The sequence below is a fragment of the Zeus faber genome (genome assembly GCF_960531495.2).
Source record: "Zeus faber genome assembly, chromosome: 15".
In the NCBI taxonomy this organism is placed as follows: Eukaryota; Metazoa; Chordata; class Actinopteri; order Zeiformes; family Zeidae; genus Zeus; species Zeus faber.
This window is the reverse complement of record NC_137194.1, coordinates 9,651,161-9,678,881: the sequence shown is the minus strand read 5'-3', so window position 1 is coordinate 9,678,881 and position 27,721 is coordinate 9,651,161. Positions and strand designations below refer to the sequence as shown.

General features: G+C 39.5%; 1 protein-coding gene across 1 annotated transcript in view; it reads right to left on the bottom strand.

The window, feature by feature from the left end:
• Window positions 1-664: 664 nt before the first annotated feature.
• Window positions 665-27,721, bottom strand: part of sycp2 (synaptonemal complex protein 2) — a gene marked incomplete at both ends in the record, with an annotated part of 27,372 nt that continues 315 nt past the window's right edge. The window contains 25 exons of the mRNA XM_080014582.1: window positions 665-739; window positions 2,180-2,236; window positions 2,836-2,914; window positions 5,491-5,549; window positions 6,080-6,179; window positions 6,630-6,724; window positions 7,326-7,528; window positions 9,595-9,741; window positions 10,665-10,722; window positions 11,883-12,005; window positions 12,190-12,251; window positions 12,360-12,522; window positions 14,876-15,243; window positions 22,155-22,260; window positions 22,715-22,831; window positions 23,029-23,103; window positions 23,717-23,865; window positions 25,023-25,083; window positions 25,229-25,327; window positions 25,407-25,452; window positions 25,852-25,904; window positions 26,009-26,151; window positions 26,634-26,668; window positions 26,802-26,896; window positions 27,004-27,089. Of these exons, the coding sequence (XP_079870708.1) occupies window positions 665-739; window positions 2,180-2,236; window positions 2,836-2,914; window positions 5,491-5,549; window positions 6,080-6,179; window positions 6,630-6,724; window positions 7,326-7,528; window positions 9,595-9,741; window positions 10,665-10,722; window positions 11,883-12,005; window positions 12,190-12,251; window positions 12,360-12,522; window positions 14,876-15,243; window positions 22,155-22,260; window positions 22,715-22,831; window positions 23,029-23,103; window positions 23,717-23,865; window positions 25,023-25,083; window positions 25,229-25,327; window positions 25,407-25,452; window positions 25,852-25,904; window positions 26,009-26,151; window positions 26,634-26,668; window positions 26,802-26,896; window positions 27,004-27,089 (2,654 nt within the window). The remainder of the gene's footprint in view (window positions 740-2,179; window positions 2,237-2,835; window positions 2,915-5,490; window positions 5,550-6,079; window positions 6,180-6,629; window positions 6,725-7,325; window positions 7,529-9,594; window positions 9,742-10,664; window positions 10,723-11,882; window positions 12,006-12,189; window positions 12,252-12,359; window positions 12,523-14,875; window positions 15,244-22,154; window positions 22,261-22,714; window positions 22,832-23,028; window positions 23,104-23,716; window positions 23,866-25,022; window positions 25,084-25,228; window positions 25,328-25,406; window positions 25,453-25,851; window positions 25,905-26,008; window positions 26,152-26,633; window positions 26,669-26,801; window positions 26,897-27,003; window positions 27,090-27,721) is intronic.

The following is a 27,721-nucleotide window of genomic DNA, read 5'->3' as shown; positions in this document are numbered from 1 at the left end:
GTCATGTTGTAGCGGAGACAGAGGAGAGGGAGCATTTCAGGAGTCAATGTCACTTCAACCACCCACTGGCCAAGCCCCTCCAACAGAACTCTGGCCGCTTGTTTTTACAAAAATGAAGAGAAGATGAGAGAAACTGAAACTACTCTGTTTAGAGTTTTTAATGAATACAATGACCTGACAGGAAGTAAGCAGAGGTTGATGCTGAAGTACTTATATGAATAAAATCTATTCGACCTTTTACATGTTTGCCAGGACAAGAGAACACTATCAAGCTTTTAATGCTGCTAAAACATCTACAAGGTCATTTTCCAGTGCTCAACTGAGCACAGCTAAAACCTTTTTACCAATCAAAAGAACTGCTAAAGAAACTCAACAGTTCACACTCAAATTATTATACAAGAAAACAGTTAAAAACACATTAAGGCTCATTACCTGCTTCAAGCCTGGAATAAATATAAATAAATTAACACTGCTGATAAAAACAAACCAACATCGTTTAACTCTTAGACTGATATTTGAATTTCAAATATGAGAAAAAACCACAAAAGTAAATGCGACAACAAGAACACGAACACATGAGTGAAATATGAGTATAACTGACCCCGCTCATGTACTCAGCACGTTGGACAGCATGTCAGAGTTCATGACCCGGCTGAGCTCTGGATCACAACACGTCCCCCCTCTCAGGCATGAACAGCGCCTGCAGTCCCCGTCGAATGCCCTGGATCTCCTCCTCTTGCTGCCAAGGTTACATTTAATTCAATTTAAAAATAAATAAATCACACAAGCAAACATATGGAGGTCACGCACTATTTTGGCCCCAGAATGCACATGTTGGGTTAAAAACGATCCAGCTTAAAGGGGACCGGGTATGCTTTTCCTTATTTTCTGTCGTATATATAATGTTACAATGTTGGATGTTCATATTAGACGTGGCCAAAGTGTCAAATAACGAGGTAAACTCACAACAAAGTAATCACTGTGAGCAAAACACTCAGGCTTCCGACCGCTCCGCTCTCTGCGCGAGCGGACGTCTGTTGTCACGGATTTCTTTATATGGTCATCTGCTCCATCTGACCCATTGTGTGTTTCTCCCAACAAAACCAATAAATATAGTGTGATTTTGTTGTCGGTGTATTTGTTTGTTTTATTTGATTTTTTCCAACGTTCACACGAAACAGAAAAAAATCCCCGCATGCGAGAGTCGCGACGCGGTGACCGTGCCTCCCACAAGCCTGGGGCACGGCAACCAAAGTCCGAACAAACTTTTAAATGAGGCCTTGTTGATCTAATATGAGTGAAGATTCAGAAACTGGATTGCTTATTTCTCAAAATGGTTCAGAAACAGAATTTAGAGGACTGATAAGGTGAAATCAGTGAACATGTACCAAGTTAATAAAACGGAGCCCGCAGTAAAGCTCAAACCCCATTGGCTCAGAACCAGGGGCTTGGCTGTCCATTCACAATTAAATCCACACACTCTGAAACAGTCCGTTTTGGAACAGTCCAGGTTTAGAGGCCTAATCTGAGTGGTATTTTCAGCAAAAAACTTCATAAACATGTTTGTGGAACCTCAGAGACCTATATCAAGAGGTGTAAAAGGGAGCATCATGGGTCCTCTTTCATATTAGTTTTGCAATTTGTAAGTTAAAGTGTACCCATAATCAATAACACCTTAAAATAAGGATTCCTGGGATTATAGCTGATGAAATTATTGTGGTTTCAAAAATACAGCATGAAAAAATCATCCGGGTCATCACTGACCCATCACATGCCATCCATTGTTAAAATGATTGCCTGGTCCTTCAGTCAACGACGGTGACACATATTTTTGTCAAAGTTACGTATTATGTATTTGTTAAAGCAATGGCAATTCCGCCTTTTCAAATGGAATAAACCCATACAAAATAAGGCAAAATGAAGTACCTTCGGCACAAATATGCACCCGTAGTTGTCAGCCAGACCCGGATATAATTCAGTAATGCAGCTGACTCAATTTGATGGTCAGGTCATTTTAAACCACAGTGGCTGTGAGGGCGTCAGAAGACTGTATGTTGCACACAGTGAAACAAGATACGAGTTGGTTATCTAAATATAGGTGACGGATAATAAAAATATAATAGTCTAGTCTCTTGGTGTAATGTGGTGCTGGAGCGTCAGGGGTGTCGTGCCAGCTCACCGTCTCTTTTAAGAGCCTGTCCTGGACAGACTTCATGTCTTTCCTCATCAGGCCCATCTGAAAACACAGAGCGAGTCCCATTCAGGGTGATCCAGGGGAGAGATGTGACACGAGGGACAGTGAGATAAGCAAATTGCTGCAACGGCCACTCAGCACAAAGCCATGGGACTGACAGGCTGACGGGAAGGTGTTCTATTTAAAAAGCAGCTACATGAGTCCAGCTTCAGCTCACAATTAGGTCTGTACTCAGTTAAAATGGGAGTTAAGTGGTTCGTTTCAATACCACTTTGTGAAATATTTACCTTGAAGGGGAGAGAATGAAATATTTGCTTCATGGAGAAAGATATAGATATGTGGATAAATACATTTGACTCCCTTTTTGTAAAATGAATAAGGGAAAAGGAAGACTGCTGTTCATAAATTAAAATATGCTATTGCCTAAATATCATAGTCTTCCTATCAAATGTTTATATATATCCCATGCAATCTGTATGTAAAATGTATATTTCAGATTTTTCAATTTCCCATTCCCATGAGAACTGCAGAAAAGCAAAAAGATGAAAACCCACCGTGCTCTGTATGTAACCACGGCTCACTGAGAGGTCTCTAACTGACGTAGTGTTTATTGTGAGTTAGCTGTGAAGGTGGGGTAAGACCTGTGAGGTGAATATCCTCTCCTCGTACTTCAGGCTGTAGTTAGTGTTGTTCTGGAGGGCGTTTTTAAGGGTCTCAAAGCTGCAGGGGGACAAGAGACGACGACTTTAGAGCCTGTTAAGTTATGACAGTGAGGTTTTTACAATGTTGTATTCAAGCAGATTTGATTGTTTTCTGTTTTCCAGGGCTTAGGAGGGGAAAAAAAAAAAAAAACATATGGGAGAAGATAAATTGTGTGCAGTTTCTGATCAACCATCCAAAAAAACACCATAGTATAACAAAATGAATACAACAGAAAAGGCAAACAAGAAACATGTTAAAAGATAGCGTTGCTATCTTTCAACAGGGGTGTTATTCAAATGTTGTTGTCCATCATTTAGATGTAACAGCCTGACTGAACGCTTTACTATTGAGAAGCTTACCACTCAGCTTCTCATACAATTAAATGCAGTCCAATGGATGGGAGAACGCTGAAGCCTTAAAAAACAGTTAATCCCCTTTTCGGAAGCAGGAAACTGGCATTATAGTCATTCAGTCTTTATTTCAGGATTTTATTGACTTTTGTACTTCCCCAAATAATTATATTACACTCTGGAAGTACTGCAGCAAGCAACTGCAAAACACTACTTAGTAAAGTGTGATACTACCGTTGTTCAAAAAACTACTACCAATATTATAATTACTAAAATAAACGCTTGTTTCAATAAAGTAGATATTCAATATTGGACATAATGTGAAAACAATATATCAACAAAAATTCTGTCATTTTGAGGAACCAATCAGTTATGCCAAACTCAGACTCTCTTTCTTTTTCTTTTGAGATGTGATGAAACCGCTTTCAGAGAGCTCAAAAGAGCCTCAACCTCATCAGTGAGTCAGGAGGTTTACCGGTAGATGACGGAATCACCCCCCACATCCATACCAGGAACACCAGTTGTGGGTGACATCATAGTTGTATTAAGCAAAATTCTTCCAGCGCAATAAGGGGGAGGGGGAGAACAGATGACCGGTGATCAGCAGTATTCGGCCATCCTTCACACAACAGGTCTTTGGATTCATTTTATTAGCAGATACATCGCTTAATGCAGCTTTAACGTCTTAACGGGGAAAAAGTAACTCCCTTTTTCATGTTTTTTTTCTCTCTGCAGGTATAAGCAAATTCTTAAACACGATTCTGTGTGTAGGGTGAGGCAAATTATTTTGCAGAATCAAACCTTCACCACTTTCAAGTTTTCCTTAGCCACAAATACGTGCAAATTTTGTGTATTTCTGTTTTTAAAATTTTTCCAGAGACTTTTACCTTTTCTGAATCAAACCAATGTTTGAACATTTACTTAAAAAGGCAAACCATTTCATGCCGAATTAAATCAAATTTAAGAATTTCCAAGGTTCCCATTTTTGACAGTACATTTGTCATGACCCACAGGCATTCATAATAATGACCCAAAACAACTATGATATTACACCAATATCCATTGTAAAATGAACATTGTTGCACAAAAAGATATACGACTTTTCCAGGACCTTTTCGGCAAAATTTGTTATATTTTGTTATATTTTGTCATCCATGACTTTCCCATGACTACACTATAAAATTCCAGGTTACCCAAGACACATGGGAACCCATACTTTAATGCAATAAGGTCTACAAAGATAACTGGAACAAAGGATGGTTTAAAACATGCAGGGTTTCCCCCAGTGTATTCACCCCCTTCGGGGCCTAAGGAGCCGTTTGACTTAAATATATTATTTAGGTTGTTTTTTAAACTATCAAAATATCAACATTGACCGCCACATATTGTTTTTCTATTTTTTTTACTATTTAAAATTAGTAAGATCTGATCTAATTGTAGAGCTGTGCACAGCACATTCATTGCCTCTCTCTCTCTCTCTCACATTGACCTCGGACAGTCTGTGATTAGCCCCTCTTCTCCGTGCACATTATGAATCAGAACATGATCATGATCAACATGAAACCCGGTACCACTATGGCACCGCTTCCTATACGATCGGTATCTAGTGGACTGAGCCGCAACGGAGATTTCGGTGCCTCATTTGCCATGCCCGAGCTGCCCGATTAAAATATCCGCCTTCCGGTGCTCCAAAACCGCCACATACAAAGCCCTCGAAAATATGATCATGTGTCCCCTTCCTCCAAAAAGCAAATAAAAAACATTGTGTTTTCATTTTAGATGTAGCACCGTGCGTAACGGGAACTCTCAGCATCATTCCCCCTCAAACCCCTGTAGTTGCCATCGGGCCGAACAACTTTTCTGGGGGAAAACCTGATATGGAGGAGCCCTGTGAAATCATCTCAGGTCATATGAATGCACACACTGCCATCTCTAAACTGAATTAATGCACAACAACCTCTTGTGCTTTGTTGTGCTTATCCAACTTATGACGGATTAGGGAATACTTTCCAGTCATGCATTTTTCAATCAATGATTCATCAGAGGGCAAGATGTTACACAACATAGTTTTTCAACATGTTGAGTATTTGAGTTTGGCCTGAGTTGATTTATGAGGATCACAGAACGCCAGAAAGCGAAAGTCACACTGACAACACAATCCTTTGACTAAAGTTCTGTGAACAAACAAGTACTTGTGATGCCACCGCAAGTCAGGCACAAAGCACACACTGTCCTAAGTCGTACCTCCTGGTCTCCTTTTCCCGGTACGAGTGAAAAGCCGTAGACTGTATTCTCCAGAACATCTGTCAGACAACCCAAAAAAATGGACACTGGTGAGATTCTGATCTAGGAGTATTCAAGCAAATCTTTCTGTTACTACTTCTGTTTCTTGATTTCGTTCTATTAGTGCTTTTAGTATTCTATTATTTCTTCATGTCATAATCATAGAAAGTTTGGGCACCCAACCCCAAGGGGAGAAAGAGACTCACAGTATTATTTGACCTGGATTAATGGAGGCTGATTGAGACGTGTTTAATCTACTGAAAAGGGCCCTAGACTACGGCGAGGATTATTTTGAGAATTGCCCGAAGTAGTTCAAGACTAATAATTCAAGACCAGTTATTCAAGAGAAATAATGATTGAAAACGGACTGAAACTGTCCAAAACTGAAATTGAGTATAACATGTACTTATTTTTATAAAATGTATTTAGCTTTTCCTTCGTTGATGTTTTCATTATTGGCATCTCAATGTGTTCAGTGATGTCCCTTTCTTTATTTGCAGTGCCTGCGAGGATATTTGCTTGTGTGCTGGTGTTGCACGTGAGAGATTACACTCAGTTCTTTTTCCATGTTCTTCAGCGTGGAGTCATCTTGTTCCATATTTTTTATTTCCTCCAAGAGGACCTTCTGGACTTTCTCCAGCTTCTGAGCCCTGCAGACAGAGCCACAAAGAGAGAACAAAGGGATCCAATGTTTGTAGAAAAATGGGGAGAGGGACTGATGTTACAACATGAGAGAAAAGCTTCCGTGTTCCATGAGCCCACAAAATGTGATGTACTCCTACATAGTACTGTCTTACGAAGACAAACAAGAGTGAACATTGTCAAACTCAATGACTGTTAATGATATGATATTATATGTTCGATATATGTTAACTATTTTTATATCTATATCCATCATCAAAATGTTGGTTCCCATCATTTATAACTGTTCAAAGCAGCAATGCTTCCACTCTGGTTGAAAAATGACTAATCAGTAAAAACGAAATATTTGACACCTGAAACAAACTCTGAGGACGGTTTCAACAATAACAAGTAGGTCACTTAAGTCATAAAGCAACACCTGTTTAGTGAAAGTGATTTTGGAAGCTCTTCCTACTTACCTGTATTCTTCAACTTGCGTGCTTAGGGAGGACATGTGATGCTGAAAGGTCTTCAGCGACTGCTTTGTGTAAAGATCCATCCTTCTAAAATTATTCTGAATTACACATGTACAACAGTAGTTCAGTATCGACCGTTTTTGAAAGCGTTTTTACATGCCCAAGGGATAAAAACAAATCAAAAATAAACAAAATGGCTTACTTAAGCGCCACGAGTTCAGTGTCGCAGAAAGGTTCACTTGGGGATACAGTAAGTAAAAACTGGAACAACTAATAGGTCAAATGCTGAATACAAAATAACAGGTCTTCAAGGATCATTTTCCAGGACATTTTTCATGACCCACATATGAATTAATATTAAAGACATGGTGAGTGAATTTATTATTGCATCGTATTGCATCGGCTACTTTTATTATATTATACAGCATTGAGGAAGCTCCAAATGCTCCAGAATCATTTCCAAACTATTTAACAATGTTTTGAAAGATATATAAATCAAATATCAATGTATCAATCTGTCCAGTGACCGTGTGCATATCAAGTGACCCCACATGGGGTCCCGACTCCAAGGTTGAGCATTTCTGTCTTACAGCATCAACTGTGGAGAAGGGGATCAACAGTATTCCAAGTTTCCCTCTTTGTGCTTCTATGTTTGTGACTGCCAGTGTGTGTTGGCTTCTACGTGTGTGTTAGACAGACCTGGAACTTTCTCTGCAGCTTCGAGCCAAACTTCCGGCACATGGAGTCCATGTTCTCGCCGCCCATGGTAACGCCTGGTGGGTCGGTGTCTTCTTCCATGTCAAACTCATCGTCCTCCATTTCAACCTCATGCTGCCTTGAGCTCAGCATGTGGGAGGTGGACAACACCTGATTCACCCTGCCCCCAGGAGAAACCTGGACGACTGTGGACCAAAGGGGACACAGACTGTCATGGATCACCGTCAGGGTTCCCGCTCTCAAGATACAATTTTTCAGAATGTTTTTCATAACCCACACATGTATTCATCATAAAGCCCCTGATTTGACTCTTTTCAGGAAAAACTGGGTGTGTACATAATCTCCTTTGTGTATTGTCAAACTTTGATTCAATTGCAGCAGATGACTCAACATGCCAAACATACGGGCCAAATTAGGGCTGTGCCATATGGCCAAAATCTTCCATCCCGATATAGGTCATTTGATATCTTGATAACGATATATATTGTGAAATAGCATTTTCTGCATATTCAATTAATAAATAGCTTGTATCAAAAAATAAAAACACAAGGTAAGACCTCTTTGTGACGTGGTGCAGCACAGCAAGGCGCTTGTCTGGGCTCTCAAATTCACAGCAGAGGCAAAATAAGCCCCTTTCTCCTTGCACTGAAAGTTGTTAATCCACTGGCAATGTTCTGTATTGGCGTAATGTGGGAAAAGGAGCCAGTGTCTATGTTCCATAAGTCATTCCGTAAATTTCCCCACTTTCGACCTAGTATCAGTGACGGGAAAATGATGGTATGGCTGTGAATGGAAGTGTATGTAAATGAAAGCAGTAACATTGCCAGGACAAGCGCGTCAAGTAGGGTTTTTATTTTTTTTATTTTATATAAATACTTCAAATTTTGGGGGTTTTCGGGAAGAAACAAAAACATTCGGATGAAAAGAGTCTGATCAGAACCATAGAGAAACTGAAACATATCCAGTCTCTCGGGAGACAGGTATTTTTATCCTTAAATTATATACAGGTACTCCTCACTAAACGACCAGGTTCCAATCCTAACGACCAGGTCGTTAAGCAAATTGGTCAATAAGTAAGGACCCGCCCCCTTACCGTTATTTCAGTCTTGGAGATTGCAAACGCTAGTGTAGTGAACACTGACCAACTGCAGATACTAGATTGAGACTGAGAACGGTGATGCGTGATGAGATGCTTGACGCTGAACACGTAGTGCGCACGCCGCGGTATTGTACACAGCGTAAAATACAGACTGGTCGGAGAGCTGGTTGTAAGTCCAAACGGTCGTGAAACAGGTAGGTCGTTAAGTGAAGAGCACCTGTATATAGTTTTTCTTAAAAATGCCACTCAGACCCTCAACGTGTCTTTTAGAGTTAGGGATGGAGCGAGGCACTACATTGTGTATGTCAGTTCAGGAAGTATGAAGTGCTTCGAGTGCAGTGGGTATCGGGCACAAGCGCCTCGCAGGACAGGTTGAAAATGAGCAAGTTCAAAAGATTATTTGTCACATACATATACATATGGTCATACATATGTACGTATATGCAGGGAAATGTCATGACACTGAATTAAAATCATTGGGTTAGGGTTATTGCGTCTGGGGGTGGGGGGGGGCGCGCTCTGTCCCTGCTCCATCAGCGGAGGGAACCGAGTCCATCCGGATGGAGTGGGGGACGGAAACCGAAGCGCTGGTCTCCGAGAGCCAGGAAAAAACGAAACCGATTCAGATTGTACGTCCGTTGCCGACAAATTGTACAAACGATCGCATCTACACTGGACATAACGTACTAACCCAGACCCATTCCATACTGTATATGTAACAGTCATCTAATGTGGGAACAGACTTCATATGGAACTTCTCCATAAAGTGTGGGAATGGCTACGTACTGCCTTTGCAAAATTGAAGATGTGAATTTTCACTCACTGAAACTTTGAACTAAAATGCCATTGGCAAACAAGAAGCTGCTGTGGTTCAGCTGTCATCACCCTCACCTTATGTTGTCTTGGCGCAGTAGCAGATGGGCAAATGTTTGTTTATACTTGCTCCCACAGACAGATAACATGAAGCTCCATGACTGACACACACACACACACACACACGCACACGCACACGCACACGCACACGCACACGCACAGGCACACGCATAGATCTCACCGGTTCTACACTGATGTTGACAGACAGACAGATAGATAGAAATCCCAATTTATCCCCCAGTTGCAAGTATATTGTAGGTGAACTGGGTGGTGTTGTACCATTGTCACGGGAGGCCTTGCTCGTGCTCCTGCTCTTTACATTCTTAAAGCCTCTCATGGAAGCTCCGAAGTCCTTTGCTTTGCTTTCCTTCGTCTGCTGCTCATGGTCTGAGCTGCTCCGCTCCTCACATCTCTCAATTTTACTGACTAAAAAGACAAACGCAGAGCATCGTAGATATGACTTCTGTCGCACTACGGATACAGAAGTTTACAGTTGTGAAGTTAAATGTTTCAATATTAGATTAATGATTCATGAAATGAGGTACCTAAGCTAAGCATCTACCACCCTGAGATAATCAAGACAATTGCAAAAGAAGATATATATTTAGTCTGAATAATGCTGTTATGGGTCATTATTAAATACGTATTGAAGACAGATTCCAACATTTTGACTCCATAGTTGTAACGATGTAGACATATTTATTTTGTGGTCCGTAAGTTGTTCATGGTGAAAATGGTAGTAAATGCATAATGACGAATGAATAAATGAATTAATGAATGTATTATACTGTGTTCCTGTTCTCAATAATCAGATCATAGTATGGTTATACCGCAATGGACTGATTTTTAAATGATAAAAATTTATTTTTGAGCAGCTTTAAAGCTTTGTGTAAGCACAATGTTTTTACAATTCGTTATTTTAACAATTTGATAGCCCTACTTCATATATGTTAAATTGGGGTCACTACTCACTAATAAATTAAAAAGTATTTAATGTATATATTTAATTGAATTGATATATTAGGCAGAACTGCAAGGGTATCCATCCCTCTCCTGAAGCGAGTTAGTGATGACAGAATGACAGTTTGATAAATAATGCCTTACAGGACTTGAAAAATTTCCTGGGCTTCATCTTGGGAGAGTGTTGTCTCATCCTCTTTACTTTCCTCCTCTTCCTCTTCATCTTCTCCTCCTCGTCCTCCTCTTCTGAATCACTAGACAAAGCCGGAGGGCTGCGACCGTGGCTGGGGCCTGTAAGAATCATCATTTGACACAATTTCGCTGCTGTCTCTACCAGGTTATTTCTACCAACTGCTCAACACCGAGTTAGAGATAAAAGGCTTGTTCACCTGACACATGATGCTGGAGCTGGCAGGGTCTTGGCTTCCTGACTGAATCAGGTGTTTGCTGTCACAGTAGGGCAGATAGATTATGGAGAATATTCAGAATTATGTGTATCGGACTGGGCAATATATGGTGAGAATATCGATATTGTGATATGAGTCTTTTGGGATTTTGGGTCATGGTAATATAGTTAAATGTTGTTTTAAAGGCTGCTTTACACTAATGGTAGGGTCACACTGCTGGCAACGGGGCTGCAGTGTGAAGCCAAGCAGCTCTTGTCTTGTCGGCAACAAGGATTTTGTGCCCCTGGCATTTGTGGGCGTGTCGGCTCAAAATCGACTGGCTGTTGTGTGCGCTAAACATTTCAAACCTCTCGTCTTTTCCATATTTAATATACATTATACAGATAGATGGTGCCGTGTCGAGTGTATGAATATGAGTGAAGATTCAGCAACTGTATTGCTCATTTCTCGCCTCAAATTTGTTCAGAAACAGATTGAAGTGTACTGATGAGATGAAGTGCAAGTTCAACCGGGTAAATATGACGCTGCCCAGAGTGAAGCTCAAACCCCATCAACTCACAGAACCCAGAACCTGTGCCAAAAACCCCATAGGCTCAGAACTAGGGGCTTGGCCGTCCATTCACAATTAAAGCTACATACACTGAAACAGCCCGTTTTGGTCCAGGGATTAGAAGCGTGTCACAATGACTCGAATGTATAATCTGAGTAGTATTTTAGGCAAAAGTTTGGGGATCGGAGAGACCTAAATTAACATGTGTAAAAAGGAGCATAATAGGTCCCTTTTATACGGTCAGTAGGATTGTAAGGATGTTGCACCTTTGGAGCAGCTAGGATCTCTGTGTCTGATTGTCTGTAGCTTTGTAATGTCCATTTTGTCTTAGTGGGTTTCTTCTGGAGGTCAGTCTTTTTCTTTCTCCCTTCGGCAGCCTCATTTTTCCTCTCCTGCTGGTCAGCATGTGAGGGCTTCTGTTATGGGTCAAAGATGCAACAACTAAAACTAGAAACAGGATAAACCCTGCCTACTTTACACACCCTTGCCAAAGTACTGTATATAGATTTAATTAATCTCTGCTTCAAACAACTTACCAAGTCAGTCAGTCATATCTATTGTATTATAATGTGTACTTCCAAATAAATGTTATTCCTATTCAGGGAGGTCTTAGTAGATATAGGACTTTTAATTTGGGGAGGGGGTGTTACCCTGACAGGCTCCGACTCTGACTGGCTGTCCTCAGCTGGCTCCTTGTAGCTCTTAGTGCTGGCTGTAGCTCTCTGGGGCCTCCTGCTGGGTGCTGCTGCCCTCCCTGACTGCACACAGGGCTTCTGATGGAGCAACAGCACCACCATGTGGCTTACTTGTGAAGTGAAACACATGCATGCAAACAAAAAAATCCTAACGACCCCTGCTGAGGTACAAAACATTATTGACACATTTGGGGTTGTTCATATCAGCTTTAGATGATAATTTACCACTAGTGAACATTAAGGAAAATGTACGTTGCTTTACCTTAATGGGTCTGGAGTTTTCCTTACTCTTTGGCGGGGGAGGGGGCAAAGCTGGGGATTCGTCTGCAAGCACAAGGTCTATTTATATTTGTGGAAACAAATGTTTCCATAAATAACGACACATCATTCAGTCTTGTCATAACTCATTTCAGGGAGGGAGTGCAAGCCTGCCTGTGGTATTGGGTGCAGGGATCTTGTGCTTGGCGGGATTCTTCCTGCTGTAGGTGATGATTTTGGGTTTGCTGCCCGACTGCCTTAGCCAGCTAACATCCCTCTTGGTATTGTCTCCGTCTGTGTAGCTGAACAGGTACTTCTTCACGTTCTGCTTGCCCTGCTGCGTATGAGTGAAGGAGGCACGCGTGGTGAGCCTCGGGAGGGCAGAAATGTAATAAGTTCCAGGAAAGGGCTGGGTGATATTGACAAAATCAAATATCATGATATTTTAGATGAATACCTCTGTATTGATCATTTGATATTTTGGGGCTGACTATTAGTGCTTTTCATGAGTTTTTACAGTCTACACACTATCTGAGGAACAATCATTAGTGATATGGATATTTTTACCAAGCACGGAGAGGCATCCACTAGAATATCTACAAAAGTCTCTGAAGTTAAGAAAGTTGCATTACTTTACTTTTGCAACCTTTTAGACAACATTTAAACTATATGACGATTTTCAGGTTGCCCTTATAAAGATGCCCAGAGAAAATAAGTCAAAGGGAAAAACAAATGTTGCGTACTAACAACCTGCAGAGCTATCACAATTAGTTCATCACAATTCTGATCACAATTGCCTGAGCTTATCGCAATCATTTAACAAAATTTGTAGTAATAAGTTTGATTTTAATTACTTACTTACTTACTTATATATCAAACATCAAGGAAATGTTAAGCCAATGTAATGTCACAAAATAAATTGTGAATTAAGGTGGGTTTCCATCAGTTGAGTTGAGGCAAATTAACTGTCTACCCAAATTTTGTGTATTATGTATGATTATTATGTATTATAATAGTGTATTATTACACTATTTGGCTCATACTAAGATAGGAGCATATGAAAAATAAAAAAAGGCATTTAAATTATTAATCGCAATGGTTTGTCTGACAATATATATTCGACAATTAATTGTCAACTAAAATGTGTTGATTGTGACAGCCATAGGCTTCAACAATATATTAAGAAAATATAAAGTTATCTCATAAAATAAGACATATGGCCCAGATTAGATGGATTTAAAAAATATTTTTCAGCCTTTTGTTGATGCAGATAAAAATCACACACAGCAAGGCATGCACACACAAAGGAATGAAAGGTATACTTTAGTTTCAACTTGTCCTTTCTTGGTCATGCTGGGAAGTGAACGGCTGTCTCGGGCACCACTGTTGAACAATAAAACCAGTCTTAGACCCAAAATGGTGCTGTTGAAACTCATTAATTTATTATTTTATCGAAACCACCATCTTACCTGCTCACTATTGCGGAGGATTCAGTGTGCCTTTCCTACAGAGTAAAAAAATTGTGAAGTCATATACCACTGATCCAGCAGCCCAACCTTAATTATAAATATAATAAATATGTATTTAAAAAACCGTCATTAGCAGCATTTACCCCAATATTTGATGGTGTATCGACACTGAATGCAAAAATGTCATCTCTGTACATAAGAACAAGGACAGGGAATTAATCGAAATGCTTTGAAAGCCATTTAAATATCCGAAATTCTGTGAAAGTACATTACTCATGCTCGTTGCAATGTTTCCTGGGCTTAGTGTTGGATTTTTTCAAGCCCACAGCTTGAGGCACATCTTTCTGAAAACCCAGTACACAGCCTTGAAAAACTAATCAAATTAATACCACTGTCACAGATTGTTCATCTGAACTCAACATAACAGAATTTACCTTACCACTCGGTACCCAGCTCTTATAGAAGATCGACCTGTTGGGGGAAAAATAACAAGCAAGCGGATAATTGTCATTCAGTAACAATGCTCAAAATCAGTTAATTATTAATTATAGTTATAAGTTATAATTTATGACATCAAACTGGAAATCCATAAAATTATGTTGTTAAAAAATCCCATATTTGATACGTTTATTAAACTGTGCTCTATAAGCTGTCAGCATTGTTGGTGGTGGGGTCCATCTTTCTTGGCAAGACTGCATTGATGGATTGACACTCTGAATTATGAAATCCTCAGCTTAGTCAGGTTGGAACTCACCTATTTAAAAGTGAAGGGGCCCAAGAAGGAGGGTGAAATTTGGAAACACCCTTGGAGCCGGAGTCGTTGCCGTCGTAACGGCTGGAAATTTGCTTCACCATACTGTCTGCATCTCTCTGGGTCAAGCAGAAGAAATATGACATGTGACATACATGTTCAAAAAAACTGAGAATGAATTCTCTTTCTTATTCCTTCTACTGAGTGATATGAAATAATTTATTCTCATGTCCTCTATACATAGTAATGCTTCTGAATTTAAAATTAATGTACTAGAATCTAATGAAAATTCATCACAATATGGTAATATGGTATTGTCACTTAACAATTTTTTTTTTTACAAATTAAACTAATAATATATTTTTTTATAAAAAACGAATACGTTCAGCCTAACTCCTCATAATAATAACTCATTATATTGTTTTATTTCTAGTTATATTTATCTATAGTTGGGCTACAGCAAGTCTCACCTTCTCTTTGTCGGAGATGCTAGCGACAGTTTGGGCCTTGGGGTTGGGAGTTTTTACCCGGAGGAATTTATTTGGAATGGGCTTGAGCGGAGCTTCAACTGAAGCTGGCTCTGCCACCAAAGGCTTCGGGTCTTGTTTCTTCCAATTGGCTGAGCCTCGACTCCCTCTGCGCTGTGGGGGAGGCTGTTTGGGAATGCGGCTTACAGATCCGGGCCTTTTCCCCTGGGATCCAGCTAATTCCTGGGACTCTGTGTCCTCCGCCATTTTGTTGATGGCGCACTGCAGGTGCGGTGTCGAGCCCGAACCTGGGACTCTGTGGGTTGGACTCTGTAGTATCTCTGGCTGATTCCCTGAACTGGGTTTGGGCTCTACAGTGAGAAAGGTATTGAGAAAATAAAAAATAAAAAACATAAAACAAGGGTAGAGGGGTGAACTCATGTCTTATCTAAATGTTTCTATTTTTTTTATTTAGAAGATAACAGAAACTTTGTGTGGCATCGCTGATTATGCAAAAGCTGACAAGTTAGAAGAATTGCCTTACCTCAGGAATTGAACAATTCCTAAATGAAGTATAGGACTGGGTATTCACGATTACATTTAAAATTGACTTAATCCGATATTGTTGAGATGGCTCACGATAAAAGATAAGATAAAAGTACTTTTATAATCCCCAAAGGAATATTCCACAGTTGCAAGAGCAATGACATACATGACAAAACACACATAATTTACAAAAACACGCAATATGATTCTATATGTACATTTTTAGAATTTATACATAATGATAATTGCTACAAACTTTTCAGTGAACTATCTTATGTGTATGACAATGATATTTCACAGAAAGTCAGCCTTATACAGAATAAAAATATTTAAATTAATTTGTGACTATGATGGTATTTAATTGAGGTGGAAAATGATTGCATAACTTTGAAACAAAGTATTGCTATAACAATTCTCAAAGCGATCAAGAAATGTAAACATTAGAATGGAATGGTACCTAAGTTGGGTTTTTTTTAAACCCTGCCCTAATATTTAGTCTGCTAAATGACAACCCCACCACTATCAGTCCTTTCCTACATCTACTCTTTACAACATACACACGGAGGCTTTTACTGACCTGGTCTGGACAAAGATTTAAGTCGTTGTATGGGCATCTTGAGCATCTCAGACACAGACACCTTATGCCAGTTAGATAATCTGTAGTACATTTAAACACACACAAATACAAACACACAGGCATTAGCATGGCAAGGCAAGGCATGACATCCAGACAGACTGAGAACACCCCAGTGAACAGCACTGCTTTGATAACAGTAGATTTTTAAACTTGGTATTAAGTGCACTGTGTGTAGTGGGCTTGGGCAGATTGACAATTAAATCGCCAATCTCCATCAATCACCAACATTAATGACAGGCGGATTTTGTTTTAATCTGCCAGGAAAAATTGGAGCATTGAATCGGTGTACAGTAAGTGCAGTTTACCTTAAACCGATCCCCCGCCCTGCATTGATCAGAGCGGGAGTAGAGAGGGAGAGATGAGAAAGGGGGCAGCCTCCACTCAGCGCTCAGAGCTGTTTTGGATTTATTATTGATAATTTGTAATATTCATTGTGTAAAAGTGTTCTTGTATTGCAAGTAAAAAAAATTACTGTCATGTTTTCCCTCTCGTTGTTGTGATGTGTTCTTCTAACCCTCATTGTGAAGTGTATTGTCTGCATCAACTACAACCACAGAAATTGAACATGACAACGACTTTAGTCATCGTAAACAAGTACATCTGTTCACACCCGGCATTAGAATGCGTCTCCAGATGCATCTCGAGTAACCACTTGCCTTCCCCGCTCTATATGCAAATTTTATGTATTGTGATTTTAATATAGCAATATATAATATAATTTCACAGGGAAAAAGATTTTGATTTATTTAGTTTGTTTAGTTTCTCACTTGTGTGGAAAACGAAAATCGTAAACCTAACTCACAGAATTGGAGCAGTTTTGTTTTTTTAATTTCTCTTCCAGACACCTGTGCGCCATGCGCACCGTGCAGGTTTCCCACTCCTGTGACGGTTTTCCTATGTTTTTATCTTAGATCTATTTATTTTTGTTTGTTTCCTTCTTGTATGAAACACAACTTCGTTAAGGGACCCATTCTGCCCCGTTCCAAAAAAAACCTGTGTGTCCCCACGGTCGCGTGCCGTGTCACCCATGTCTCACCATTGCTTTCTGTTGCTATGGGCCTTAATTTAGTAGAAACTAGATGTTTTTATGTAATTACTTAACTTGTAAATAATAAATCCTGCATCCTTCTGTAACGAATAGATTACGTTCCCATCTAAACCCCCATTGCTGGGTGGCTGCATTTGCTGCCCCCCAGCAATCACAGATTGGAATCAAACAGGGCAGAGAGTGCGGGGTTCCTAAACATTTTTAATTTCAAATTCAAATTTCCATACCTTTCCAGACTCAAATTTCCTGACTTCTCACTAGATTTTTTTTTTTAAATAAATGGTTTTAATATCAAACTGTTAACATGTATGTTACATTCTGACTATGTTCTGCTGTGGTTTCACCACTCTCCTGATAGCAAGGCTGGGCTCCCAGTTCAGACTTCAACCAACATTAGTGGTCAATATGTTCGTCTGAAAAGACACACATCTTGATTTGTGTATGAATAAACACCCAACTAAGGCTGATCCATCTCTATCCTGCAACCGACTTGTTACAGCAGCATCCAATGTAACAAGTCTCTTATCTGTTGCGGGGGAGAGATGGACCAGGAAGCAGGTCGAACGCAAACACGCTTATTCAAATACATTTGTCTTGAGAGCTGAAACCACAGTTTATAAAGACTCCTCTGATTAAGTCAATCTCCTGCAGCTGCATCCTACTGGCAAAACCACTCCCCACTGCCACAAATACACAATAATATTCGTCTAAATGAATCGTTTTGATAAGATATAAAGGTCAAAAAGTAAAATATATGCAGAAGTTTGATTTTAGAGCTTGTGTTTTGGTCTGACATCATACTAAGTTGATTTAATGTGTTTAAATATTAAATATTATAAACAGATATTCTAGCATGTAAGATGCTGATAATGCATTCTTCCATTGCCCTAGGGCTGGGTATTGTAAAAAAGAATTATGAGCAGTACCAATACCCGTAAAGTGATACAATAACAACACTTACCTACTTCATTAGATACCTTATTTTTTCTACCATACCCATCATGTGAATGGAACCATTCAGTTGGGTAAAATGCCATCACTCCTGGCCATCCAAATTAGTTTTGGATTAGTTGATAGAAATATTTATTAAATAACTGTACAAAGAAGTATTTGGGCAGTGTAATTTTAAACAAAAAGTCAGTGCAGGAGGAAGGAATACAGCAAGGAAAACCTCTCTCACTTTTAATATGGACACCTGACTGTTGTTTTAAGACAGACTTGTGAAAGGTAGCTAGGTTCACAATTTTGTCAAAATTGTGAACCTGTCAAAATTGTGAACCTATCCTTTAACCGACTGTTGTAGCTGCTGCTGCAGTAGTGAGCCAATCACACGTCGCATTAAACCGAAAAAAGCTAATCTGGGTACGAAAGGCATCAAAAGCAGGTATCGTTTAACTGGAGAAATTTTGATACTACTTGTTAATGGGTTATTTCGGGCAATACCTTAAAGGTATTGAGTACCAATACCCAGCCCTACACAGCACTCTGCTCAGTACTCACATGCTTCTCTCAGTCTTTGTGCCGGGTTGGGAGTCAGGCACAAACCTATACTCTGAATGCAAAAAGGAGAGGAGTGACAGCTGATGGGTTTGGATGTTACGGAGTAAAAAATAACATGGTCATTACTAAAACTGTACCAAGAGGCTCCGGATCTCCTTCCGGTCCAGCTTGCACCATCTCCACCGCTTTGTCCAATGGGACGCACTGCAGTACAAGAATCCAAGCAGCACAGGCTGGGGTATGAGTGTCAATATTATATATCACACAACATAAATCCCATGTTAAAGGATCCAACTGTGGTTCAGCACATCTGTGAGATTATTTTGTGAAAAAAAGTTGTTTTTTATCTGACACAAAAACAGACACTTTTTGATTTGAACAAGTGTAGCTAGTTGTGGTCAGTAAACTGTCAATATGGACGAACATTCACAAAAATGAACAGCGCCTCAGATGAAAAAATATCCCCACTATCTCAAGTGACAAAAGAAAAAAAAATCAATGCATCAGAAGGCAAACTTTGGAGAAAAAAAGTGAGTCTTAGAGCCAAGATTCAAATGGAACTCTGGGACTTGTAGTGTAATCTTCCCAACACAGACAATGTTATGGATTGTCCCTAAGGTATGACTGAATTAAAGTCTAGTTTTTCAAGTGAAACTACCTCGTATTGTGAGAAAGTTGTGGTCGCATCTCCTAATCTTCATTAATTAGGACATAATTGTCTCACATTATAAAGATTATACTCGTGGTCGACTGATTAATCAGTCGGCCGATTAAACGGGCCGATATCTGCGCATTTTGAGATAATCGTCATTGGCCGATGCCTGCGTTCAGGCCAATAAACAAAATATGTCTGCAGACTAGTGTTTGATCGATTTTTCTATACATATCAATTGTGACTATTGATATGTTCTCTCGCTCTCTCTTCTCTCCGACAAAGTTGACACACTGCTGCAGTGGCCTCATAGCCCCGCCTCCTCTCACTCACTCACTCCCAGTGCTGTCTTTTTCTCTTTGTCACTCATCTCATTCACTCCGGTTTGTTATGGTGTTAGCTCATTAAAGATGGCAAGTGCAGAGCCTCCTAATCCCCGTTTTGGTTGACAAAATAGAAATACTTTGCATTTGAGGCAAAATCTCAACCTAACTCAGAAAATTTAAGTATATATTTTTTTCGCATCCAGACAACGGTGTGTTATGCGTGTGTTCCCATGCATCCATGTTCCAATGCCCCTACTGTATATCGACGTATATCTTGATAAGAAATTCGCACATAGGATATTTTATTAATTGACATTTAACACAATAGGCTATATAGTATAAAGTTTTATTCTTTATCTGCTCTCTGCATCGGCCATTGAAAGACCCATATCAGTAGACCACTACATAATACGACTAATTACACAATAAAGGGAATTTACAAATAAAACTCAACTTCAAAGAATTATATTATAAAGTTAAATTTGGACGATATTTGTTAATTTTACTTCCGCTGGCTAGCTTAGCAGCTTCACTCAGCAGATTAGCCTCCACCTGAAGCAGCAACAGCAAAATCAAACCTGTGAGACAGTGAGAGGCCCTTTCTATGCTGGAACCAAAAACAACTAAAAACAAGTAGATACAGGAAACCTAATGTTTTTCTAGCGTATTCTAAGCATCTGCGTGTCCTGCCTGTGCTCTTTGGGTTGTTCCACGGCTGGAGGTTTTGGCCAATGCCCTCATTTCTCCGAAGCTCGGGTGGCACTGCCTCTCACGGGTGCGGACCATCTGGAGGGCCTGCTTCCCCTTCACTCCGCGTGGTGTGTCTGATGAGACGGAAAGGTCCCAGCTCTACCGTGAATTATATCTTTGCTTTGTTTTGCTTTTGGTTTGAATGTGGGAAAATTACACAGGATCTTGAGGATATGTACATTTCATAAGAAAAAAATCCAACTTTACATCAATATATTGTACGCTGGACCACATGTCTGCAGAATTATACCTAATAATATCACAATAACCTTTCTTTGTAGAGCACCTTTAACACACAACATGTAACTCCCAGTACATCAATATAAGGCAATTAAAGAGTAATAATAAAAAAAGCAAACAAGGAAAATACATTTAATTATAACATTTTTGAATATGATACCCAATTTCAGTTTTGAGTCATCAGGTTAGACTGAAACACTTAAGGATCTCAATCTTCCCTCAGCAAATAATTTTCAGACATTAATCCTCTTGAATTATTGGTCTTTAACAACTTCATCCAAGTCCCAAGCAGTTGATCATTTTCTTATTTAATGCAACACTATGTAACCTTTTTACCTTGAAAAATCATTTTGATGGGACATTGACTTGTAATATGGAGAATGGCACCTCTTTCATTCCCCCCCGAACACCTGTCTGTGCACTATGTAACTTCAGGGGAAAAATGTGTTACGCTTTACGGCGCTATGTCACTTCCTTAATGTTTAGCTCCAGTAATAACAAATATTTTTCCTCGTAAAATTTAATATAAAAAAAACAAACAAACGATACCTATAAACTTGCCTGTCAAAATGCCCGGTTATAATGCTCATACAAAACGTAGCCACTCCACCTCCCCTACAGCGTGGATGAGACGGGCCAGTGGTGCGCCCGGCACCCACACGTCAGCTGGCGTGCGCTCCAGTGTTTGATTCAACCTCTGTGTTCAAACAAACACTGTAGATCGGCTCACTCCCGCGTGTGAGCCGATCTGCCAGGCCGAGCACATCTGGTACCTACACTGGTAGCAGGGGGCCGATCCCCGCGCCCTCTCTACCGTGTCGAGAGAGGCTCCGGAGGAAGCCGTGGACTGAAAGCTCGCTGAAGGTGCGAGGTCCATGCAAGGGCCGCAGGTAACCTAGGAAGCCTCAGTCCTTCTGCCAACTGATTGTCATTATTATCATTATTATTGTTTATTATTTATCGTTTTTGCCAGCGAGCCTTTCTGTTCACGTCTTTAATAAAAACTCACTCCATGTCAGCGCCCGTGAGACAGGCAGAAAGACTTTGTCTCCCTCCCTAAACCCCTACCAGTGGGTAGACTACCACGCTGTTTTTGAAACATGACCGATAAGGTCCAAATTTGTCTGGAAAAATAAATTATTTTCGTACACCAGACCTAGTTTTATGACATTGGTGTAAAAGTGCAATGGCACTCAGAATTTGTAGTGGCACCAAATCCCCAACCCCTAAAGTCACAGAGTGCCGCTTTAAGCTCTGATCAATTATAGCAAATAAGGAAAACCATCAGTCGTGATATAAACGTGTTGATTTCCTGCTTTTCAGATAAGTGCCTTTTTCTTCTGTTTGTCTTCATTTAATATCCACTTCATTTCAATTAATTTGTTAGTTTAAAAAAAAAAGTTTTTTTCCTCTGCATTTTTATACCACTTTTTTTTGCTGCACTTTGTTTGTTTGTTTACTGTGTTCTGCATCGTGTTTCCTTTTCTGCCACTTGTCAGTCTGTGAAGCACTTTGTAACAGTATGTTTTAAAAAGTGCTATAAAATTTAGTGCTCTTAAAAGTGAGTTTTGAGTGTGACTTACTTGCGGGTATTACCACAGAGTTAGGACTGGCACTATGCACACTGCCATGTGCACTGGCAATGAAGGTGGTGGACTCTGACATTCTCCGTTTGGCTGGATTCACTATCTGGAAGGAGAATGACAATGTATTTCTAATTCATGGATGCTTCTAAGTCTCATATTATAACATCTATATTATATTGATTTACTGCCCAGCCCTACTTATGGTTGTATCGGATGTTGTGCTTTTGCTAACAAGTTACATTCTTCACCCATTTTCTGGTTTTGAACTGTAAGGAAAGAGCTAGAATACGAATAAGCCTAATAAATGTTTTCAGTATCAGTTTAGGCACCTCTCTAGATGACATCAGACACTGTGTATTTCCACTTTGGATTCTGTATTAGAGATTAGCTTAATTTTGCATTTGAGTCAAACGTAAGCGCTGTACTTTTCTTAAACTGCCTTACGTTACGTGTTGGCTCAAATTACAAAAATATTCTTAATATATATAACTTGTGCCAGGCATAACATTTACAAGGCATTAAAATTAGTTCTGATGCATGTAAGGATATATAATTACAATGTTCTCTATATCCACCTGAGTGGATGCCAATAGAGGAACAAGCCAGTAGGGGGTAGTGTTTCTCTCTCTTTTATTCTGAGCTATGGGAGACATTTGGCTTTCTGGAACCACAGCCTGCATGGAGACAGTAGAGTAGTTATAGTAACACAGATAATCAAATGCAATTTGAACGGCACTTCATAGTTGAAATGTCTTCTCGCAAAACCCATTCGTAAATTACGCAAATTTAAGACACAATAGGCAATTTTCCCCCACAGGGTGTAACATCTCATAAGCAATTATAAAAATGTTTTCGTGAAGGCATTGTATACCTGGGAACTGCTATCTTCCATTACGATCTTAACAGTTGTCTTCACTACAGATGTGCTGTCCTTACACACAAAGCTCTGACAGTGACAGAAACACATAATGAAGATGGATAAAAAGTCACAGAAGATGAAGACAGATCTTTGTATGAGATTACGAACACACACTTGAATGCTGGCAGCAAGAGCAGGAATGGTGCTAACTGACACAAGTTACATCTAAATTAAGGAAAACATTAGCCTAGTTGACACATTAATTCAACTGTATTGGGTAACGTCACTTTCATTATTTAGCTGCTCAGAAAGACCAGGGGTTTCCAAAAAAATAAATATGGCAAGAACCACCTTGTGAGAAAAAAAAAAAAGTTGTATTAAATTGTTCTGGCTATAAACTGCCATCTGGTTTTACGTCAACAGTCCCTAGTAAATTTAAGATAAGATAGTTATTTATTACTTTATTGAAAAACATAATTGAAATTTAAAATATACTTATAAGAACTATATATTTTTTCTGTGAAATATTTGTTTAAAAAAATACAAATGCTGTATAATATAATTGTCTGCAGATCCCCTGCAATTGCTTAGACGATCCATAGGGGGTTGGACTGCAGTTTGGGAACCCCTAAGAAAACCGCATGAATCCTTCAGCACATGCAGTATTTTGAACAAAAACAAAGAAGTGAGCTGTGGCTACTTTGTTCTTGCTGAGTCCAAACACGTGGCGAGCGGCCTGCGGGATGTCCAGGAAGCTTCTGAAGTGGATAACGAGGTTGGAGCCCTCCACTACACCCACAGACAGCAACTGCAGGAGCTTCACCCTCAGGACCTGCGTTTTGTCCTTCACTGAGGTAAAACAGTCATTATAACTCTTTTAACAGCCAGTACAACAATCAACACCTTATGGGCTTGGGCAAAATGTTGTCTTTCAAGGAATGCCTTCACAGCATTTAGAATGTGTCATGTTTTTACAATACTTCATGGTATACTGTCAATACTGTCATGGTATTGGGAGAGGGTATAAAATGGTAGGATAAAGTGGAAAAAATTGCACCTTAAACCCTATTATGACAAGTCTACCCTTGTCTTCGCAGACAATTTATTTTCTCAAAAGTACTCATTCTTCTGATTGACAAGATGTCTTTCTTTGTCACTTGAGGTAGTGGGATATTTTTTTCATTTGAGGGTGCTGATCTTTTTCATCCACAACTAGCTATGCTGCTTTATCTAATTGAAATGCCTTTCACTTCTTGTGCGTGCCTGATCGTTGCATTCTTGCCTGGAATGACTGACCCCACAGCATATACAGTAGAGGAGCACACACATAATACAAATACATCTCAAAAAGTGCCATTTAAAAAAGTATGAAATATGGGTCAAAGACAGGATTTATAAACAAAATGGTCTTATGGATGAAGTCCTTAATTTCTTCTGGAGTCCCTAAAATTATATATTTTAATACATATTTTAAACATAATCAATACAAACAAGAAAGCTTGCAATGTCTATAGGGAGTACTGTGCTGACTAAGGACTGTATGCCTGCCAATATGTTTGGGGCTCATTTCACAGCTGACCTTACTGATGTTAAGAGTAAAAAAAATTCACTACAGTGGTACCTCGACTTAAAACTGCATCTACTTACGACTAATCCAAGATACGAGTAGCGATAGTCGAGAAAATTTGTATCTACTTGCGACCGACTGCTCCAAAATACGACCGTGGAAATTTGCAGTTGGCGCGTCGGCGGCCAGTCAGCAGTCAGTCAGCAGTCAGTCAGCAGTCAGTCAGCGGGCAACCTACATCATGTGTGCACGTAGTTCGTGGCTTATCCATATTTTTTCATATTTACTGTGTTTGTGCTGTGTATTGTTTATTTTCACCCTTCATGATTTCATCATTTTATATGGGAAAATTTGCTTCGACATACGACTGTTTTAACATACGAGCATACTTATAGAACGAATTACAGTCGTAAGTCCAGGTACCACTGTAATTGATTACCTGTAACTGTGTAGCTGTGGACTTCTTTCTCAGTGACACAGATTGTGTCCCAATCTGTTTCCTACATCAAAGGTAAATCCACACATCAAGACTTCTAACAGACAAAAGACGTTAGAGCTTAACAAGTGAATTTTGTTTCCGATCCAGAGTACTCTGACTAGGTTAACTGAGGTGTCTCAACATCAGGTATAAACCTCCAGATATACCGTCATCTCATTAGTCGCAGTGTAGAAGGAGATGCACTGGCTGCCTAGGTTGAAGTCAATCCAGAACTCCTCCAGTTTCTCATCAGAAGGCATCAGCAGCTTAAAACATGCCCGCTCATTAAAATGGCACCTAAACACAAGCTGTCATGGCATGTCTTGATAGGCTTTTAAGACTAACCTCATGTTGATCCAGAAACACCTCAAAACACGGGTAGGAGTACACTCTGAGGACAGAAAAAGGCTGATATGCAACCTGCACATTGCTAACCTGCTTACTAGGGGGGGGGGGGGGGGGGGGGCACCAATTCTTCAAGGCGCAACCCAGCAAATCCTTTCAACAACAGAACCCAAAAATAGAAAAGCTTTACACAACCATTTTTATTATTATCATTTATTTTAATTTTTTTTGAATTGGCATTGCATTCTAATGAAAATTTTTTTGGATTTATTTGATTGCTTAATATATTTGTTTTATTAAGAGCTATAATGTACTGTAAGAGTGTGATGCCAGTGCGAGAAAATATATCTCAAGAACATCCAGCAGTTAAAATAAACTAAAGTTTAATTGATTCTTAATTTTGTTGTACTCTCAGATGCAGCCCAGCTGTTTTGTTTTTATCTACCTTCTCCTGTCTCCCTGCATGGCATTCACCAGGTTCAGAAAGATGCGGCAATCCTGAAATCACATAATTCTAAAATAAACTCACAATAAACCCCAAAATATTGTTCTTGCTTATATTGTTCTAGCATTAAGTGCAAGCTTGGGTGGTGTTCCTCTACCGTCTCAAATTCCGAGTCGCGGATCTTGACAAAAGCGCTGGCTATGTACTTCATGCTGAACCAGCGGTCAACCAGTTCTCTCCTCTGAGCATGAGTAGCCATTCTGCACAGCCCCTCCACCAGGGCGGTCTGGAAGTTGTAATCTGACACACACATGCAGCGCGGACCTTGCTTATGATGACGTTATAGTGGTAATATATTGACTTTCTGTGGACAGGCTAATGGAATTGACCCTACTGAGCAATTGACACAACAAACACAACAGATTGTTGCTGTACTGGGTACTACAATCGCTGGAAATAATACTGCCGCACAATAAATAATGCAGTTAACATATTGCAAATATCAGACAATGCAATTTCTGCTGCTGCCATGACTACAATTCTTTTGAAGATCTGGAAGTCAAAGATAATATACAGTAGTAAGCATCTTTTACATAGGCACAGATTATCTGCCCCAAATTTTATCAATGGATTTAAATGCGTTACAAACCATGTGCGTTGCCATTTGTATTTTAATTACAGGGACCATCAATATGCAAAGTTATCGGCTTTTGTTTGTGTTCAAATGTTGCTTTGAAAAATGTCTACAATAAATTATTATTATTAAAAAAAAAAAAACTCACCACCACCGTTCAATATCTGGCCAGCCAGTTTGACCCTGCAGAAAAGCCAAAAAAGCCAAAGGTTACCAGCATTGCAGCCTTTGAAAAATTGATTGTGGCTTCCTCGCACCAGAGGGACACAATCATTACAAAATATGCTTTCAGAATGATTTGATTCCCAACACGTACATAACATCTGAGCTTTCCTGCGAGGATAAGATCTTTTTCTCCTTTTTTAGCTCTCTGGGAATTTTGTCCAGAAAGATGTTGAATTTTTGAATAGCCTGAAAACACATCATTAGTAGGACAAACTTAGAACAAATACTCAAGCCATATATTTAACTTCATTCCAGCATGTCACGACCAGCCACTAGTTAGAATTGCAACTGACCTCTTTTTTTATCATAATGTAGATTCTGGGATCTGCAGCCATCTGGCCAATGGGATGTAGGAATAATTCGGTGATTTGATAAGTTGCTGTGAAAGACAGTTTGAATGCCTTATAGATTGTTTGAGGGATAGTTGAACGGTACTGTGTCTGGGTACTGAAATTCAGTACTTTGCTGGTATCGACTGAATCAAAACTATTGAGAATAAAATAAATCCGTAGCATTTGATGCCAAATTTCAATACCTTGGTAGGATCTCTTAACAATAAAACCAAAGTTAAATGGCAAAGGTGAAGGGCTCATGTGATTTTCTTTTTGATCAGACATGTTTTTCAAAGCCAGGCAGATGTTTTATTTTAATGCAGTATGACAATATGCCTTTAACTGAATGTTTTGGCACAAAGAAATATATATATCGTTGAAATAAAGTATTGTTTGGCAAGCTGTATCAAAGTGACTTTTTTTGCAGGTGAGGGGTGCATCCACTCAAAGAAAGATAAAGTGAAGTGAAGAACACAGATGTGTTTGAAAGTTCCCTGCCAAAATATAAAAATCCTCTTCCATTACATCTTTGCGTACTGTTCTACTAATATATATGGTGAAGAAAGTGATGAATCCAGCTAAAAACAAGTAAGCCTTTGCCAGAAAAATGACAAGTACACCACTTTGATTTGTCACATACAGTGAACTGCTGAAGATGGAATGCACGATAACTTTAAAA